General features: G+C 36.2%; 1 protein-coding gene and 1 long non-coding RNA gene across 11 annotated transcripts in view; one reads left to right on the plus strand and one right to left on the minus strand.

Moving 5' to 3' along the window:
• The window catches only part of LOC123797926 (uncharacterized), a 230,735-nt gene extending 229,741 nt beyond the window's left edge, over window positions 1–994 (minus strand). For all 9 annotated transcript variants that reach the window (XR_015725810.1, XR_015725814.1, XR_015725812.1 and 6 more), the window contains exon 1: window positions 912–994. This is a non-coding gene — a long non-coding RNA (uncharacterized LOC123797926). The remainder of the gene's footprint in view (window positions 1–911) is intronic.
• Window positions 995–1,078: 84 nt separating this feature from the next.
• The window catches only part of SNX16 (sorting nexin 16), a 39,709-nt gene continuing 19,671 nt past the window's right edge, over window positions 1,079–21,116 (plus strand). The window contains exons 1-5 of one of the 2 annotated variants that reach the window (XM_045806053.2): window positions 1,079–1,260; window positions 2,981–3,228; window positions 3,316–3,455; window positions 10,880–10,966; window positions 14,080–14,228. In XM_045806053.2, the coding sequence (XP_045662009.1) occupies window positions 3,081–3,228; window positions 3,316–3,455; window positions 10,880–10,966; window positions 14,080–14,228 (524 nt within the window). In that variant the 5' untranslated portion in view covers window positions 1,079–1,260; window positions 2,981–3,080. Of the gene's footprint in view, window positions 1,261–2,980; window positions 3,456–10,879; window positions 10,967–14,079; window positions 14,229–21,116 lie in introns of both variants that reach the window. The other variant, XM_045806052.2, reaches the window with a different exon arrangement.

The raw sequence follows: 21,116 nt of genomic DNA on the forward strand, positions 1-21,116 counted from the left end.
TTTATTAAAAAAAAAGATGTTCAGTTCATTTTCTGTAAGTAAAATCTGGACATTTATCAATACCAAATAGTCTGCAAGATAAAGAATACATATAGTATCTATACGCTGTATGCTCCTTTCAATAATTTGTGAAGGAAGTTCTTTTTGGACAATTTCAACTTTTCTAGATCCTTCTTCCTAACTGTGGTATTTGTACACTTTTGTCTCTTGAAAGTTTAATTTGCCTTGGCCTCCTTGATATTGGACTATCATATTTTTCTCATTATTAGTATCTTTTGCTACCACCTGCAGCCCTGTCCACGAGCGAAGGAAATACTCAAAGGCTCATTTTTTCCTTTCTTTTTTCTCTATACACTTATTCACTTAAAGAACTCATGGCTATAACTGCCACTTCAGGGCCAAGACTAACAACTCTGAACTGAAAACTACCTCATCTAATGATACACAACCCTGTAAACTGGTCTAAATTTTGGTATTTGACTACCAAAAACAGCCTTCCCGATAACTTTATAGGTCTTCAAAAGTGCAAGTCTAACAAGCCTAATATTGTATCATTTGAGATAAAACTGCTCCCTGGACTGTAAAAAAACAAACAAAACCACTCAACAATTTCAATTATCTGCCAATGATAGGGCGAATAAGCTTAAGTGCAGTGTTCTATCTTCCCATTCTTAAAATCGATTGTCTACTAATTCTAGAAAACAATCTATATAATCTATTAGAACGAGCCGTAGCTAGTGATGACTACAAGTCCCATGATGCAAAGCAGAAGCCGGACCAAAGCGGGATATAGTTCCTCCTCAGAACTGTAATATTCTGATCACCTGTGCGACAAACTGGGCGTCTTAACCTCCATTACTCAAAGTTAGTTTATAAAAATAAAGCTAGGGCAGAGAAGGTGGAATTCTTACCACAAAACTAGGTCAAACCCAGCTGCCAAAGAGCCCTGTCGGGACAACTCCAGTCCGCGCCTCCGGGGGTGGGGGGTGGTGAGTTATGGAGGGGGAGGGAAAAGTGCCCTTGCGTGACGTCACTTCCTGGAGAGGCGGACCGACTTGGCCCCACCCTCCACCTCGCTAGGATCCTGGGCTGGGAGGCCAGGGTAGAGCCCGGCTGAGGCTGGGAGCAGCTGCTTCGGGGGCGGAAAGTCACGTGAGGCTTCTTGGTCCTGTGGGTGGAGACGAAAAGCTGCGGTTAAGGAGGGTCGGGTTTAACCGTCACAGGGAAGTGCGCTCAAACGGAATCGCGGAGTGGGCTGAGGTAGGGACAAGGCAGCGGGAGCTGTCCTGGGCGCCCACGCGAATGACACTTGAGCCCCGGTGGCTGGCGGGAGGCGGGCGGACTCCACCGGAGGGTGGAGGGGGCCCACGGGAGCCTCCGGGCTATCCTCACGCCTTTGCAGACAGCCGTGCGTGTGGGAGGCGCTGGCCTCGCACCGGGCGGCGGAGGTGGCACGGTCTTGGGGCCCCTGGGAGCCCCGGGAGCAGTGGGTCTCCCCATCCACTGAGCCGAAGACGCGTGGCCTGCTCTGACACCGACCAGGCACTCCTGGGGTCAAGCTGCACCTGGGTTTCTCTTTTCTCTCGCCACCCACTTGTCTCTCCCACTCTGTTGCTCAAGCTCGGGCCGCCTCACCTGACCGAGGTTTCCCCTAAGATGTTAGTCCTTGGAACATCTCCATGCTAAGGCAAAAGTGAAGACGCTATTAATGATCCCAATACCTTTTCTTAAAGTTTGGGTAGCGCTCATTTCTTTGCACGTCAGTGATTGTATTGATATTGTCCTCTCTTCCCCGCCCTGGGGCCTCAGGTAGTTGGGTGACAAGGGGCAGGGCTGTCCCAACAGGCCTTGAAAAGGATAAGATTTCAGACTTTTATTTACTTCTTTTTGGAGGAGGCCATCAAGCAGAACCGAGGAGCAGTGAATCAGCAGTTCAAGTTTCTTGAATCTTTGATGATGAGGAAGGTTGCCCAAAGCCACGTGCTGGATTAAAAATCTTACTTCAGCATCTTTCCAAGTCTGGGCGGCTGTCTTCCTACCTTTCTTACCAGCAGAGTTGCCTAGATGTAGTTAAGATAGGCAGACCCCTTGTTATGTGTCATATCACAGGTCTGTAGTTATTACAATTTCTTAGTGTATTATTAACTTAGTGGCAAACCTTTTCTTCATTGTATAACTATGAGATTCTCAGACAAGATAAACCAATCCTTTAGACAACATACATTACTGGTTATGAGATATAAGGATTTGTTAAGTTTCCTCAGTTTCTGGCATAGCAAGATTACTGATCTGGGAACTATGAAGAACATTGTAACTTTCAATCATTTCATCTTGTTGGATGTAAGTTTGGGTCTTATTTGATTAATTTAATTTGACCACTTTTTTTTTTTCAAATACATTTGATCCTGGGTTTAATAAACTGTTACCTTAAGAGCAGTTGATATTTACCTTGTAGCATCTAAGCTTGTGGTTCACTGTTATTACTCTGGGTAATTCTTTAGAGTTCTGCTAATTAAATCAAAAGGAAATGTGAGTAATTCTTCTCCCTTTCTTTTCTTCCCTCCTTCCTCCTTGTACTGTATGTGGAACTGTCAGGACCATAAGTAGACAATAAAGCTTCAGAGAGGTCTTTACCACTCTTCCTGTTCCCAACTCATCTGTATAGGTGAAATCAGGTTAGAGTGAACATTACAGAAATCTATCACAAGAAAAGAAAGTGGCAATTAAAAAGGATGACATGTAATATAAAGGTCAAGAAAAAAGAGTGTGGAGTAATTCTGTGCTCTTTACCTTGCACATGGGAATCCGTAGAGATAATACCTTGGGATTAAATGAAGAGGTTTGAGGTGTGTTTTCATTCCAAATGAAGTAATGGAGTGTCACAAAATCAAAAGAAATTGATATGAACGTTCTGAGTTTTTTTTTTAGATAATGCTTCACATTAAAGACTAACCTTTCAATGTGTTCTTCTCGTTTTTAGATAATAAATTCCTAAGAAGAATATAATGGATTTCATATTAGTTGTTCTCTAAGTGTTTGGACTCAGCATTGTGCAGGTTTGCTGCAAGGGCTAAAAGAAGATGGCAACTCCTTATGTCCCAGTTCCTATGCCCATAGGGAACTCTTCTTCCAGTTTTACAACCAACAGAAACCAAAGAAGTTCTTCTTTTGGGAGTATCTCAACAAGCTCAAACTCTTCCAAAGGCCAGTTAGAGGACTCAAATATGGGTAATTTTAAACAGACAAGTGTACCTGATCAAATGGATAGTACTTCATCTGTCTGTAGCAGTCCCCTCATTAGGACTAAATTTACAGGTGCAGATTCTTCCATTGAGTATTCTGCTAGACCAAGAGAAAGTGAAGAACAAAATCCTGAAACAGTATATTTGGAAGATAGACCTTCTACACCTACTATACTGGGTTATGAAGTGATGGAAGAAAGAGCTAAATTTACCGTGAGTATTGACTTCTGCTGTACATCAGTAGAAAGTGAAAAATTGACTAACCTGTGTTCTATGCCTGGGTTAAATTGTTACCTGTACTTATAATTTCTTGAACATAAAATTCAAGTGGTTTATATACCTCTAAATTCTGTCATGCTGTAGTAAACTTCATTTTACTTGAATGAATTTTCACAAACCAGACACATCTGTGAAACTAGCACATGGATCAAGAAACAGAACATTACCAGCATCCAAAAAGCAACACCCCCACCATGCTCTCTCTCAGTCAATACCCACTCTCCTGATAGCGCACGTTAATTTTGTCTGTTTTTCTACTTTATGCAAATGGAATTACAGAATATGTACTCTTTTGGGTATGGTCTCTTCAGCACTGTTTGTAAGATCCATCCTTAATCTTGCATGTAATTGTAGGTAGCTCATTTTTATTACTGATAATATTCCTTTATGTGAATATACTGTAATGTATTTATCCATCATACTGTTGAAGAGCATATGAATAATTTCTAGTTTGGGGCTCTTACAAATGCTACTGCTATGAACCTTTTAGTACTTATCGCTCATTAAACACATTAACACATTTCTGTTTCACATCTATCTGAGAGTAGAATTGCTAGATCATATGCCTCGTTCTAAAAGATACTGATGAACAGTATGCCAGAGTAGTTGTACTAGTTTATACTCCTTTAAGCAGTGTACGAGAGTTCCAGTTACTCCACACCTTCCCAATATGCGGTATTTTTTTCATCTTTTTCACTATTATACTATTTTATTGCCATCCCAGTGGGTAGAGTAATAACACATTGTGGTCTTCATTTGCATTTTTAATGACTAATTAAATTGAAGACTTTTTTGGCCATTGGATATTCTCTTTTGGGAAGTGTCTGTTCAAGACCTTTATTCCTTTTTCTTTGGGAAAGTTTTTTCCACTTTGATTTATAGTTTCTATGCATTTTGGACAAGTTCTTCGTTAGAGCCTACATTGTGACTATTATCTCTCTGTGGCTTGCCATTTCACTTTTTTAATGATGCATTAGATAAACAAAAATTCATAGTTTTAATATAGTCCAATTTATTAATTTTTTCTTTTATGGTTAGCACTTTTTAAAATCTGCCTACTCCCAGCTTACAAAGATGTTCTGTGTTTTCTTCTAAAAGCTTTATTGTTGGACCTTTTGCATTTAGATTCGTCAACTGTCTGGAATTGATTTTGTCCATGGTGTGAAACAAGGGTCAAGATACTTTTTTCCCTCCATATAGGATCAAGTAATCAGGTTTTTATTGAAAAAACCACTCTCTATACATTTGCACTGTTGCCTACGTCATAAATCAGGCAACCATTTAAATATATGGGTTTGTTTCTATGTTCCATTTTTCCCTCGTTTACCAATTCCATATTGTCTTTAATTACTAATGCGTTATGAGAGGCCTTGATACCTGCTAGTTTAAATAGTCTAGCTTTGTTGTTCTTCAGGATTGTCTTGGCTATCCTTGACTCTTTGTTCTGGGATTGTATTGAATCTATAGACTAATCTAAAGAGATCTGACATCTTTAAAATACTGAGTCTCTGAATCTAAACCTAATCCATTTACTGAAGTCTTTAACTTCGTTTTGTAGTTTTCAGAGCAGAGGTCTTAGGTTTTTTAGTTAGAGGTTTTTTTGTTTTTTTTTTAAGTAATATCTATACCCAGTGTGGGGCTTGAACTCATGACCCCAAGATCAAGAGTCGCATGACTGAGCCAACCAGATGCCCCCTCATTAGATTTATTTCCAAGTATGTATGTTGTTTGATATTCTTGATATCTTGTTCTGTTTTCTGTTTATTCATTGCTGGTTTATATATTTTGGTCTTGTGTATCAATGTGTGTATATTATGTATCCAGAGACCTTGCTATGTACACTTGTAATTGAACTAGCTTATTCTTCCTCTTGGATTTTCTTGATGTAAAGTTTTTATGTTTACTTCAATATTTCATGCTGTAAACCTACGACAGTATAGAACAACCTCTGAGGAAAAAAAATTGTTGAGATAATTTTTGTTGTTAGGGAAATGTTAATTTTAAGTATAGTTGATACACAATGTTACATTTGTTTCAGGTGTACAACGTAGTGATTCAACTTCTCTTTACATTTTGCTGTGCTCACCGTAAGTGTAGCTATCCTTTGTCACCACATAACGTTATTGTGGTATCGTTGACTGTTTTACCTGTGCTGTACCTTTTTTTCTATGACTTATTCATCCATAACTGAAGGCCTGTATCTCCCACTCACCTTCACCCATTTTGCACTTTTCCCTACCCCCCTTCCTCTGACAGCCACCAGTTTGTTCTCTGTTTTTAAAAATCTGATTCTTTTTGTTATTCATTTGGGGTTTTTTTAGATTCCACATATGAGTAAAATCATATGGTATTTGTCTTTCTCAGTCTGACTTATTTCACTTAGCATAATACTCTCTAGGTTCATCCATGTTATTGCAAACGGTAAGATCTCATCCTTTCTTGTGGCTGCATGATACTCCAGTGTGTGTGTGTGTGTGTGTGTGTGTGTGTGTGTGTGTGTGTGTGCACCATGTCTTCTTTATCCATTCATCTTTCAGTGGACACTTAGGTTGCTTCCCTATCTTGTCTATTGTAAGTAATGCTGCAGGAAACCTAGGGGTGCAAATATCTTTTTAAATTAGTGTTTTCATTTTCTTTGGGTAAGTATCTGGTAGTGGAATGACTGGATCATATGGTAATTCTTTTTTTTATTTTTTGAGGAAACTTCATACTGTTTTCCTCAGTGAATGCATCAATTTACATTCCCACCAACAGTGTATAGGGGTTCCTTTTTCTCCACATCTTTGGTAACACTTGTTATTTCTTATCCTTTTTACTTTAGCCACTCTGACAGATATAAGGTGATATCTCATTCTGGTTTTGATTTGCATCTCCCTGATGGTTAGTGATGTTGAGCATCTTTTCTTGTGTCTATTTGCCATCTGTATGTCTTCTTTGGAAAAATGTCTATTCAGGTCCTCTGCCCATTTTTAATTGGATTACTTGTGGGTTTTCTTGGTGTGGAGTTGTATAAGCTCTTTATGTATTTTGAATATTAACTCCTTATCAGATATGTCATTTGCAAATATCTTCTCCCATTCAGTAGGTTGTTTTTTAGGTTTTTTTTTTTTTATGGTTTCCTTTGCTTTGCAAAAGCTTTTTATTTTTATATAGTCCCAATAGTTTATTTTAGTTTTTATTTACCTTGCCTCATGAGACATATTTAGAAAAATGTTGCTAAGGCTGATGTCAGAAAAATAACTGCATCTTTTTAAATGGTTTCAAGTCTCGTATTGGGTCTTTAATCCATTTTGAGTTTATTTTTGTGTAAGGTGTTAGGAAGTGATACAGCTTCATTCTTTTACATGTTGCTGTCCAGTTTTCCCAGAACCATTTATTGAAGAGACTATCTTTTTCCCATTGTATATTCTTGCCTCCTTTGTCATAGATTAATTGACTGTATAAGCATGGGTTTATTTCTGGGCTCTCTATTCTGTTCGATTGATTTATGTGTCTGTTTTTGTGCCAGTACCATTTGTTTTGATTAGCAAAGCTGTGTAGTATATCTTGAAATCTGGGATTGTGATACCTCCAGCTTTGTTCTTTCTCAAGAGTGCTTTGGCCATGCAGGGTCTTCTGTGGTTCCAGACAAATTTTAGGATTTATTTGGTCTAGTTCCATGGAAAATGCTAATGGTATTTTGATAGGGATTGCACCGAATCTGTAGATTGCTTTAGGTAGTACGGACATTTTAACACCATTAATTCTTCCAGTCCATGAGCGTGGAATATCTTTCCATTTATTTGTTTGTCTAATTTCTTTCATCAGTGTTTTATAGTTTTCAGAGTACAAGTCTTTCACTTCCTTGTTAAGTTTATTTCCAGGTATTTTATTCTGTTTGGCACAATTGTAAATAGAATTGTTTCTTAATTTCTCTCCCTGCTACTTTGTTATTAGTCTATAGAAACACAACAACAAAAAAAAAAAAAAACCAATAAATTTCTTTGTATTAATTTTGTATCCTGCAACTTTTTGCTTCTAGCAGTTTTTTGGTGGAATTTTTAAGGTTTTCTGCATACCATATCGTGTCATCTGCAAATAGTGACAGTTTAACTTCCTCCTTACCTTCCTTTCTTTTTCTTGTCTGATTGCTGTGACTAGGACTTCTAGTACTTTGTTGAATAAAGTGACAAGAGTGGACATTCTTGTCCTGTCCTGATCTTAGAGGAAAAGCTCTCAGTTTTTCACCATTGAGTATGATTGTTCGCTGTGAGTTTTTCAGATATGCCCTTTATTATGTTGAGGTATGTTTTTTTCTAAACCTGTTTTGTTGAGAATTTTTATCATGATTAGATGTTGAATTTTGTCAGATGCTTTTTCTGCAGCTATCGAAGTGATCATATGATTTTTATCCTTCATGTTGTGGATGTGGTTTATCATGTTGCTTGGTTTGCAACTGTTGAACCATTCTTGCATCCCCAGAATAAATCTCACTCCATTATGGTGAATGATCCTTGTAATGTGTTGTTGAACGCAATTTGCTAATATTTTGTTGAGGATTTTTGCATCTTTGTACGTCAGTGTTGAGATTTTTTATGAAGAGAGACAATCTTTAGAGTTAAGTTATTGTAAGAATGATAATGTGATGGGAAATTTGCATGGACCTGACTTATTTTGGAAATTATGATAAACTGTTTTCTTACATTGACCTACCTTATGCTGAATGAGCATTCTTTGAAATGATGTGTGTGAAAATATAAGTTTATAGGCAAATTTAAGACAGCAGTACATAAAGTCTTTAAAAACACTATAGAGGAAGAAGTAAATAATGGGTATGAAATTATTTCTATTCCTTTATTCATTTAATTCATGTTGGGGGTACCTATTATGTGTCATGCACTCTTTCAGGTAATAGAGATACAGCAACTCGAATGAATGAATGAGTGATAGATAAGTAAGCATTTTAAAATGCTGATATGTTATATGGTTGTAAGTGTATAAAGAGAAATAAAAGAGTGAAGGGAGATAGTTTCCCCACAACCGGAGTTGCAATTTAAATAACATTGTCCGTCATGGCCTCACAGAAAAGGTGTTAGCACTAAGAGGCAATGAGCCATGAGAATATCTGGGGAAAGAACTTTCCTGACAGGTGAGACAACTACAGGGGCCCTTGTGGCTGACAGCAGAAGCAGCCATGGGGAGAGATGTAGGAACTGAAATAACAGGTAAAGACAAGGGAGTGTGACACACAGATCAAGTAGAGCACGTAGGCCATTGTAAGGCCATTAGATTTTACTCTGCACAAGATAGGAATCTTTGAAAAGGTTTAAAACAAGTGTCAGATGATCTGACTTAATGTTTAAAGGCTCATCTGGCTGCTGAGTTAAAACTAGATTTTGTGGAGGAGAGAATGGAAACAGGAGGTATTAAGTTCTTGCAGTAATCCATGGAAGACGTGATGGTGGTGTGGACAGGGTGGTGGAGGAAATCCTAAGAAGTGATCAGATTCTGGGTAGATTTTGAAGGTAAAACTTTGAGATGTGAGAGAAATCAAAGATGATCCTGAAGTTTTTGGGTAAACAGTAGGGTTGCTGTTTAATTAGATGGCAGTTTTTGAGGGCAAGATCAGGATTTGGTTTTGAACATGCTAGGCTTGAGATGTCTAGTAGACATCAAAATGGAGATGTCAGGTGTGTGTGTATATGTGCATGTGTGTCCACAAGCATACGTATTATGTATATAAATATAAGTTGAGTGTAGGGGAGAGGTCTGAGCTGGCTATACAAGCTTGGGGGGGGTCTTAGGTTTGTAAGATTATTTTTCCTAGGTATATTTCTTTGAATTGAGCTCTTAACTGAGGGAAGTCTTAGGAATGACTGGTGAGTTCTTGTCATTAGCGTGTCAAGTCTTTGAAAAGTGTTTAAGAACAAAAGTGACTAGAAGGGGCGATAAGTCAGATTGGGAAGGAGCCAGGAGGTGGGCTTCTTCAATTGGTAATGTTTTGTTTCTTGCGCGTGGTACTAGTTACATGAGTGCGTGTGTGTTTTGTGAAAATTCATCAAGTTTTATACTTGTGGTTTTTGTGCTTTTCTGTATTTATTCTGTAATTATGTGCTTCCCTGTAATTTACTTAAAAATCCTAAAATAAGAACTATATAAAAAGCACAAAGTAGTGTATACTGTTTCCAGAAAGAGTAGAAACCTTAACTGCTGTTAGAACATAGAAGAGGGAGCCCTCAGTTTGTTTCCCAAACAAACTGAGGGCTTGGGGGGGGGGGGGGGCAGAGAATGGGATAGGCTGCTGATGGGTATTAAGGGGGGCACGTATTGCATGGTGCACTGGATGTTATACGCAAGTAATGAATCATGGAACTTTACATCAAAAACTAGGGATGTACTGTATGGTGACTAACATAATATAATGAAAAATATTATTATTAAAAAATTAATTAGTTAATTAATTTTAAAAAAAGAACATAGAAGAGGGAATGATCAATAGTGTCCATAAACTTTTCATTGAAAGCACTACTTACACAAGTAGAAACATAGGAGAGCATTCTAGAGAAGATAAAACACAAAAATCTGTACTTTGTCTTTCCTAGAGAAATAGGAGTGCTAAGGGGCGACTGTGGAGAAAAACTTGAAAGGAGAGTTAATTTTTTAAAACAGGAAAATAAAATCAATATGGATTATGTGTTAGATAAACCTTATTATCATATGAAGTTGACTTTTATTATGCATCAGTTATTCATACTCAAAAGTTTTGAAGTCAGGTTATCCCTTTGGTTTTGATTAGTAACTCCTAAAAAGAATGTTTCATTACTATCCCCTTTACAATTATCTTAGATAAGGCCTTTCTGCAGACTTTAAAGGGTATCCAAATAATCTTCCTCATCTTTATATGTTACAAAGATGAATTATTTACTTTTACTCGAAAGGTAAAGGATTCATCCTTAACCCTTGGTGATTCTCCCCCTTAAAAGCTGAAAGAGAGGTCTGTAAGGGAGAAAAATCAAATAAGGATGATCTAGTCCCTAAGTAATGAGTCTTCTCTACAGCATCCAGTAAGCCTAGGTGAACCACAAATGGGAGTCATATTTGTAATTTAAAATTCCCTAGTAGCCATGTTTAAAAAAGTGAAAAGCAGATGAAATTATATTTAGTAATATATTTTATTTAATCCAAATCATTTTAATGAAGTATTTTTACATCTTTTTTTTTTTCATTTGCAGTCTTTGAAATCTGGTGTGTACTTACACTCACAGCACATGTCAGTTAGGACTTGAAAATTGAAATTTTAAATGTCTTTATATACATTTTTTTTCACCTCTCTCTCTCCTTCCCTCCCTCCCTCTCTCTCTCTCTCTCTCTGTTCTTAGGTATATAAAATACTAGTAAAGAAAACCCCAGAAGAAAGTTGGGTAGTTTTCAGAAGATACACTGACTTCTCTAGACTTAATGATAAAGTAAGTACTTTAATAAATCTGAAACGGACTTTCCAATTTCAAATTATTATCTTTTCTTGACAGTTCTACTGTTAAATATTTGTGGGTTTTCCTCCTTGTTAGAGTGAAGTCAAATTTTGCTAGTTCCTAAGAAAATTAACTATTTCATTTCATTTTAATAGCCTGAAGACCCATCTCTACACATAACTTCCTTTTTTTGGAAACAAAAAATTATTTTTAGTATAAAAATGTGAAAATCTTAAAACTGCTAGCAGAATTATAAATGATTATATAATCTTGTGAATTTGAAAAAGATGTATATAAGATCCCCTAAATCATATGACTATAAGAGAATGAACAACAAATATTTCTAACATGTTGTATTAGTTTTCTACTGCTGTTTAACAAATTACCACAAACTTGGTAACCTAAAACATAGCTGTTTACTATCTAGTGATTCAAAATCAAGCTGTTGGCTAGACTGGGCTCTTCTCCGGAGGCTCTGAGAAAGTATCAGCTTTTGGGCTCATTCAGGTTGTTGGCAGAGTTCAGTTTCTTGTAGTTGTAAAACCAAGGTCCCCATTTCCTTGCCTGTTGTCAGCCGGAGGGGGTTCTTAGTTCATAGAGTGCTGTCCAGTGTTTGCACATGGCCTCTACACCTTCAAAGTCAGCAATAGCTGGTCAAATCCTTTTTGTGCTTTGAATCTCTCTGATTTTCTCTACTGCCACCAGCCAAGGAGAAAGATAGACTTTTAAAGAGCTCTTGATAAGATTAGGCTCACCCAGATAATCTCCCTATCTTAAGGCCAATTGAAAGTAACCCTAACTGCATCTGCATAATCTCTTTTACTGTATGACATAAACAAAATCGCAGAAGCAACACCAGGGACAAAGATCATGGGGCCATCTGGAATTCTGCCTACTGCACATATGAAACAAAGAATAATAATAAAAATTCTCAATATATTAAAAACTCTTAAAAATAAATTACAGAGTAAACCCAAAAGTAGAAAATACTACAAATGATGTGAACAGGGCAAACCACAGAAGAAATGTAAATGACCAATAATTTTGGAAAACACTCAATATCACAAGTACTCAAAAGAAAATTAAAATATTTTTCACCCATCAAGTTAACAGGCATTTAAGTGGTATTATCCGTTGTTGGAAATAGGAATCTTCCTAGGGGACACAACTTCCTAAAGTTGTGCATAGTTTTAACACAATAATCACATTTCTGGGATTTATCCAATATAAGAAATCATAGATATGGACAATATTTAGCTCTAAGGATACTTTTCATTGTGTTTTATTCATTGTTATTTTCTTTGTGTTTTAATTTGTTTTTAATAGTTAAAAGTTAGAGCCAACCTAAATTTGGGGAATTGATAGGGAATTGATAGAGTAAATTGCAGTAAGAATATAATAGAGAAGGAGCTGAGATGTCCACAGAGCTAGAGGAAAATCAATTGAGACAGGTGGGGGTGGTGATATTTTAGAAACCAGGAGCATTTCTTCAAAAGAAACAAGTGCTTTATGATGTTTCTAAGAAGCTAAGTGACCTTGGATTCTGTCCTTGGATCAGAAATCACTCCCTAATTTTGACAGGTGTTACTAGAGGAAACTTTACTGGTCCTGTTTTCTCCCATCTGCCACCTTCACCCTCAAAACTTCTAAAGTTAGTATATTCTTATCATTTTTGGTGGTAGGAAACCCCATTTATGTGATTTTGCAGTTGCCTGGCTGCCAAAAAGTTTCTGCCATTCTGGAAACGTCAATTTGAATGAAAGGTAAAATATAAAATACTAAACTGTTTTATCCTTTATTTAGGTATTATCAAGATGACTTTTTGTAGTATTCCAAAATACTTAAAGCATTATTTGTAATATATTTCCATCATTAAATATGAATTTTATTTACTGTTCCTGAGTTCTTATTAGTACACTGATGAATTAAAAACCTATAATTCTGTACTTCTGTTGATTTTTTTTTTTAATTTATTTATTCGACAGAGGTAGAGACAGCCAGCGAGAGAGGGAACACAAGCAGGGGGAGTGGGAGAGGAAGAAGCAGGCTCATAGCGGAAGAGCCTGATGTGGGGCTCGATCCCATAACACCGGGATCATGCCCTGAGCCGAAGGCAGACGCTTAACCGCTGTGCCACCCAGGCGCCCCTGTACTTCTGTTGATTTTTTTAATAAATAAGATCAAAGTAATTCATGAAGTTACCAGATACTTAAGTGGAATTCTTAACTTGCTTATGAAATTGTTATAATTTTTGTTCATGAAGACTAATTTCTAACAGTTTCAATTTAGAGCTATTTAATCCTTTATGACTTGCTGTTTTTCTTTTCAGGACTCAAATATTATTTAATGTTTACTTTTCTTTACCTCTCTAGATTCATCTTTATATTGCTATAATATTTATCTTTGGCAAGTTGAGATTTCGATAACTCTTAAGCTTTTAAAAAAAGATGTTAGTAGGAATTTAATTTACATTAGTAAATATCTCCTACATATTCCAAGTTGGAGCACTTAAAATTTAATAATTACCTATGTCAGTGTTTTAGGTACCAGAAAGAGCTCTACCCATCACCTGCTTTTACTTGCAAGAATCAAAAAATGTATGTAAAAGTCAGACCAGAGTCTGGGAGAAAATATTTGTCATACTTTTATCTGACAGAGAACTTGTATCCAGAATATATAAAGAACTCTTGCAACTTAATAATAAAAAGATAAATAACCCATTTTTTTTAAAGGTGGGGAAGGGTTAGAATTAAGAGTTGAATAGATAATTCACCAAAGATAGGCAGATCCAAAAAAGCCCATAAGAGAATAGTTAACATCATTTGTCAAGAGAAATGCATATTAAAGCCACAGTGAAACTACTACATACCCACCAGAATGGCTGACATTAAAAGGATGGACAATGCCAAGTGTTGGCGAGGATATGGAGCAACTGTAATGCCTGTGTATACACAACTGGTAGAAATCAACGAGGTATAAAAAGCTTAGCTGAATTTAATTATTTTAAGCTTATTTCATGAACAAGTTCATGTAGTTAACAGGATAGATTTTATAGAATTGATATGATTGAGTTGAACATTGTATATTCTTTTTTCTTTTTTTTACAGTTAAAAGAGATGTTTCCAGGCTTTCGATTAGCGCTTCCACCAAAACGCTGGTTCAAAGATAATTACAATGCTGACTTTTTAGAAGATAGACAACTAGGATTACAAGCATTTCTTCAAAATTTAGTGGCTCACAAGGACATTGCTAACTGGTATGTAACAAACTGAAACAACTTGTTTAAAGACAAGTATAGGACCATAGTCATTCAAGCATAAAAATATAGGGTAGAAGTATAATTACTTATCCTCTCTAATAAGGTACTACTTGGAATTTTCTTGCTTTTTATCGATGAGAATTTTATTTGGCATTTGATTTGTGTTAACCCTTTTAAAAAGTCAGCAAAGTTAAAAATTTTTCAATGTAAAAAAAAATTTTAGGGGCGTCTGGGTGACTCAGTTAGTTAAGCATCTGCATTCAGCTCAGGTCATGTTCTCCCAGTCCTGGAATCTAGCCCCATGTTGGCTCCCTGCTCAGTGGAGAGTCTGCTTGTCCCTCTCCCTCGGCCCTTCCCCGCCCCCCACTTGTGCTCTTTTTCTCTCTCAAAAAAATAAATTAAGTCTTTTAAAAAATTCTTAAGTTAAAAATTTAGTGTACCATATACTCAAACCACCCAACTGTTAACTTGATTTTAGTATTTAGTATTTTAGCAATCATTTAAACAAAGTGGCCCACATATTAGATTTTTGATTAATATAACATTATATAATTTTGAAGGTAATATTCTTACATTTCTCCAAAGTAATGCAAAAATATGAAGATTGTGAAGTTGGGTTAATGTATATAGAGGATTAAGTGTGAAAATAAAGAGAGCATTTATAAGGCAGCAATAGCATACTGTTTATAACTGTCTTTAGCAATTTTTCACATAAGGATGGAAAACAGTTAAGGCAACCATCCTGTGTCACTTTTTCTCCCCTTTTTTCTCAGTCTTGTTTTTTAACATATATCACCTTATGTTATACATAACACACATGCTATACATAAACATCTTGTTTCCTAATGTATGCTGCCCAAGCTTTATGGCTACTGCTTGAGATCTCTGCCAGTCCCCCTCATTTTCCTCTATGAAAGGAACTACAAGCTGGACCCCTTCTCTCAACTCCAGATTCATATATGCATTTGCCTCCTTGACATTGCCTTCAGATACCTCAAAGTGACATCAAACCCAGGTAAAAGCTTACTCTCCAGACTTTTCCCAATGTTCAGCAGCATCATTTACTCAGAACCTGGGAGTCATCCTTGACACAACCATCTCTACCCTTATCCCTTCCTTTATATTTTAAATTCCACTCAAATCTGTCTACTTTTCTCCATTCCTGCCATCACCACCCTACTCTAAGCAGTTATCTCTTACCTGAATCACTGCAGAAGGTTTCCCTCTGGTCTTCCTCATCTACTCTTATTTCTGTAGCCCATTGGAGCCACAGTGGTCTTTTTTAATGCAGTTGAAGTCCCTGCCTACCTGCCTGTCTTTCCAATTTCACACTTTGTTATTCCTCCCTTACCTTGTTCTCTGTACTTCAGCTGTATTGGTCTTTTAATTCTCCAAAATCACCTTGCTCCTTTGTCCCTTAGGGCCTTCAAATATGTTGCTCCCTGGAAAGACAGTGTTTCACACTACCACCCCACCCAGCCCTGGCCTAGATAATACCTATATATCCTTCAGATTTCAGTTAAAGACTTCAGTCCCTAAAGCTTTTCTGACCAACCCCTCACTTACCACCACCACCACCAAAGATCAGTTCTTTCTCACGGAATCTGTACCAGTCCTTCTCAACTAGTTCTGAGAGACAAATCCGAGTGCCTTAAGTGAGACACCTACTGTATGTATGAATTAACTTCCAGAATGGTACTGGGTATGTGCCAGTCTTAAGGGAATTGAGAAAATAGTCCTTCAAATCATTGTCCTTAGCATCTAATTCTCTCATGGAATCCCAGCAGAGAGAGGCTGGTTGGTACTTTAACTCAGCATTTCAGTTTGTAACTACTTCTCTGATTATTTGATTGTGTTTCTCCTACCCGGTTATAAGGTACATTTGTAATTATAGGTCATGTGGCTGTTTTGCTCACCATTCAGTGTGCAACACTTAACACAGTGCTAACACGATGTCTGTGCTCAATAAGTACCTGTTAAACAAATGGCTGGATATTTGCTATTGATTATTTATAAGAAACAAGTGTGAAGCAAATGTGACAAAACTTAGTGATTGTGTGTTCTAGGTGGGGGAACATGGGGGCTCCCCACTTTTCAAAATTTTTACATCTCGAAAAAAGAAGAAGACTAGTGTTAATTCAGACACACAAAGCAGAAATAAAAACCAACAAACTCTAAAATCATAGCAAGAGCCTTTTGAAGAAAATATATCTTAGACCATACCAAAAGAAGACTTTTATAGCTGAAAAGTCAACATACATATCTCATCTCCTTTTTCTTTTATTCAGTAAACCTTTATGTTTTAGCATTAAAAATATTGTGGTGACGGGGCGCCTGGGTGGCACAGCGGTTAAGCGTCTGCCTTCGGTTCAGGGCATGATCCTGGCGTTGTGGGATCGAGCCCCACATCAGGCTCTTCCACTATGAACCTGCTTCTTCCTCTCCCACTCCCCCTGCTTGTGTTCCCTCTCTCGCTGGCTGTCTCTATCTCTGTCGAATAAATAAATAAAATCTTTAAAAATATATATATATTGTGGTGACTTAAAATCAAATTATTCTATAAATGACTATATTCTTTTTATATAGTGGAATATTAAATAATATAAAACCACATTAATGAACTGGTTTTATGATATCTTGATTTTTTAAATAGTGAAGGTATATCTTAGTTTTATCTCATTTTTTAAAAAATTATGGATAGTAGATCTCTGTCTCTAAGGTAGGCATACTAGGGTCATTTGAGATCCTGTTGTTACTAAAACTGTACACTTTTTTTTAAAAGATTTATTTGTTTATTTGAGGTGGGGAGGGGCAGAGGGAGAGAATCTTCAAACAGACGCCCTGCTGAGTGTGGAGCGGAACATGGAGCTTGACTTCACCACCCATGATATCATGACCTGAGCAGAACTAGGAATGGGATGCTCAACTGACTGAGTAATCCCTAAGACTGCATACTTTAGAACAGTGGTAGTGGTCTTGCTCAACTCGTAACTATGTGTTTCAGAGAAACAAAGATTTCTTGGCCAAATAAATTGCAAAAGGTTTCATTTGACATTCCTAGAGTGTTGAAAGTTCTAAGAAGTCTTACATTAAAGAATCTAGTGTGCCTCACATTATTTGCCTACTTGCTTTTGTCTTGTTGCATCATCAAACATTTAGGGATTATTGTTAGATAAATTGAACTCAAAGTGAAGAGTTTATATCTTGTTTATTCTAGACTAACCATTATCTTTTTTGTGGGTTATGGGTACCATTACTTATTTCACAGTTTCAAAAGCTTCTTAAGTTTTTGTTTAAAGCATGAGTGAAAGGACGGGAAGAAGAATTATTTCTCTGTATCTTAAGCATTTTCTCTGTGTCATACCAAGGAGGATATGAAAGAAGCTGAGGGTGTACTCTTTGGTCTTAAAATTCATTTGAAGAAATTAGGCTTCCATATGAACAAAATAAGGGAGTTTATGAAAGGCTACTTAGTATGATACAGGTTATAAAAGTAGCAGGAACTCAGAGAAGGGGAAGATTGGTCTTTTTCCAATGAGCAAGCAATACTGGAAGTAGGAAGTAGAATTTGAGAACATTGAAGGCTAAATTAAGATTATGGGTGGAAAGATGAATATGAGCCATAAACAAATAATTAGAAGATATCTAGGAAGTCTAGGATTGCCAAACAGCCATTTATGAATTTCTCCTAAGGAAGAAAAGAGAAAATCTCAACACATCTGTGTGAAAACATAAAACAACTTTTAAGAAACAGTATTTAGGGGCGCTGGGGTGACTCAGTCGGTTAAGTGTCCAACTCTTGGTTTTAGCTCAGGTCATGATCTCAGGTCGTGAGATCAAGCTCTCCACCCCCCCCCCCCCGCCCCCGGGCTCCACGCTCAGCACAGAGTTTGCTTGAGACTCTCTCTGACCCTCTCCCTCTGACCCTCTCCACCATGCGTGCGCACGCATGCACTCTCTCTCTCTCAAATAAATAAATAAATCTTAAGAAAAAAAGAATCACTACTTAAAACATCAATTAGCTGTAAGTTACCTGTTGATATACCTATTAGCATTCCTTTTAGAGTTGTAATGGCAGCATAGAAAAATTACTATCTTTACATGTCCAAGTAATTATTTGATATTAATTCTTTATAGATTTATAATTGCAGTCCTTTCACTTTCCTTTTTTATGTCCTTAACACTTCACAACACAGTTACTTCTTAATGTTCATGTTGGCTAAGAGCTTGCCATTACACAACCAGCAGCTCTTAATATTATAACCTCTCTAACTGTAACAAAGCAGAAGTAGAAGTAAGAAAGAACTGAAAGGATACTAAGGATTGTTGGTCTGAAAGTTTTAAGATAATATTATTTTCAGATGCATTTACAAAATACAAAGTAAGAAAACAGATTAAAAACTTAATATTTTCAAGATTTCAGGAAATCAAAGGATTTATAATTTTGTCTGTTCCGTAAATATTTATTTAGGTCTTACTATATATAAGGTAATGTAATACACAAAGGTGTGTTAGGTACAGAACCTTTATTCAGGAAATTGAATAGGAGGAATAGTCACCCCAAAAAAACTATCATGAGTAGAGTTAGATCTCTTTCAGAGGAGGAAGAGAGAGAGAACTTTTTGACTGAGAGAATTAGAGGAAGCTTCCTAGAGGGTGACATTTGAGCTGGATTTTAAAGAATTAATGATATTTGGACTGACAAGGAGAAGGTGAATAAGGACCTTACAAATGAGAGGGGGTATTATATCAAAATGCAGAAACAAGAAGGCACGGATCCTGTGCCAGCAGCATGTGACTTTCAAGGTGAGGGATATCTAAAGATGGATGGAGGGGAAAAGTCTTACACTGCACAATTTGGTTATAGTTATTTACTATATAGTTACAGTTATTTAAAAATTATATATTATAATTTATAACAGTTATTTACTGGTTTATACTATCTTATGCAACTTTGAAATTGTTGCATCATTTAATCAGCACAGCAAATATTTTACTATTCTTTATTTTCAGAAGCAGTACACAAATATCCTGATTTACCAAATTTTTTTCTTCTTTTTAATTATTTAAAATAGAGGGGTTAAATTATATAATTTTTTCATATTACCATCCATCTATAAGGACTTCAGTGCCAAAAATTCATGTTTTAAATTCTATATATGTAAAAAAAAAAAAAAAGTTCAGGATGGATTTGTATTAACAGCAGTTCATAGAAAAAAGTATAGAAGGATTTACATGAAGGAGCAATTGAAAAAAATAATATTTACCCTTTAAAAAGCAAAAGTACTTGGGGGATAAAATAACCATCTTTACATATTTGAAAGATTGTGATGGGGAGAAAGATTAATCAAATGATACTTAGCTTTAAAATAGTGCTTCTCCAGCTGTAGTGTAGTTAAAGTGAAGCCCTGAATCAACAGGTCTGGAGTGAAGATTCTGTATTTCTAAGGTTTCTAGGTGATGCTGATACTGCTGATCCAAGGACCTCATTTTTAATAGCAAGACTAACATGTGAAACTAGGTGTAATAGTGAGAAATTAGAGAAAGACCCTAACAGTTCAGATAAGAAAGAATTATGTATCACTTCAGGCTATCAAATATAAAAATATTATGCCTTTTTTTGAGAAAGTGAGTTTCTCTTTACCTTAAGTATTTGAAAAGGTTAGATAACCATCAGTCGTATTGAAGGGGGGGATTATTAAATGAGATGTATTGGATTAGATGACTTCTTAGGTCTCTTCTAGTTGTAAAATTCAATAGTTCTATAATTCTTGAACAAGAATACTTAGACTATTGTTTATGCATTTTCAAGCTGAACTATGTTCTCACAGGAAATTTCTTTAGTGTATCTAAGTTGTTTTTATAAATAAAGATATTATTGAGAGAAGTTAGGTTAGTCTTAGTATTTTTATAAAATGAAAGAATTAAGTATATATGCAATAGCTTATATAATGCCAACTCATGAGAACCAACCCATTATTGCTAAGGTTGGTCAAGTGATCTTCACCACTAATGTTAGTTTGGTAGACATTCAATTATGGACAGTTTTTTTTAATGCAATAAAGCCAAATATTTTGTATTCAGATACATCTAAACTCTTACCTAATTAAATTGGATCTCAGAGACATTATGCAAAATTCAGTTTTTGGGCTTAGTAGTGAAATAATTTTAGTCAGTTACTTACCTGGTTTTAATCAGTGTCTTCAATTGGAAAATGAGGTAATCTAAGTAGCCTCTAAAAGTTACCTTTCAACTCTAAATTTCTCATATCCTATTATTTTTATTGTACTTCCTCATGAATCTTAAGGTCACATATCAGAAACATCCAGATTTTGACCTTTTAACTCTTAAGATTTTTGGGCTTGTTGCTATCCAAAGTTTACCCTATCCAAAGTTTACCTTCTTGTGAAAACAGGAGTATCTGTTAAAACCTAAAATCCATCTCAAATTTGAGAATTGTAGTAGAGTGTTTATCTGCAACAGTGGATAGAAGTTTGTTCTGATGTTCTTAACAGTTGCATTAAATTTTTTTCTGATTGTGTAACTGTTAATAATTTGTGGAATACTTATTCTATGATGTGCTAATTGGTTTGAATATGGTCTATACAGTCCAGAAACATCATCTACCTTTTGGTGAAGGAGACAATACTCGAACAGAGAATACTTGGGTTGATAAACAGACAATACTAATAATACAATAATAAATGCTGTGAAAGGGATCTCTTCAAGGTGCTATGGTAATACATATAAGAATATTGAACCTAGGGGCTCCTGGGTGGCTCAGTCAATTAAAAGACTGACTGATTTCGGCTCAGGTCATGATCTCAGAGTTCTGAGATCGAGCCCCACGTGGGGCTTTGAGCTGGGCATGGACCCTGCTTAAGA

This window comes from Ursus americanus, chromosome 9 (assembly GCF_024610735.1).
Source record: "Ursus americanus isolate L20-20 chromosome 9, mUrsAme1.1.p, whole genome shotgun sequence".
NCBI classification, from domain to species: domain Eukaryota; kingdom Metazoa; phylum Chordata; class Mammalia; order Carnivora; family Ursidae; genus Ursus; species Ursus americanus.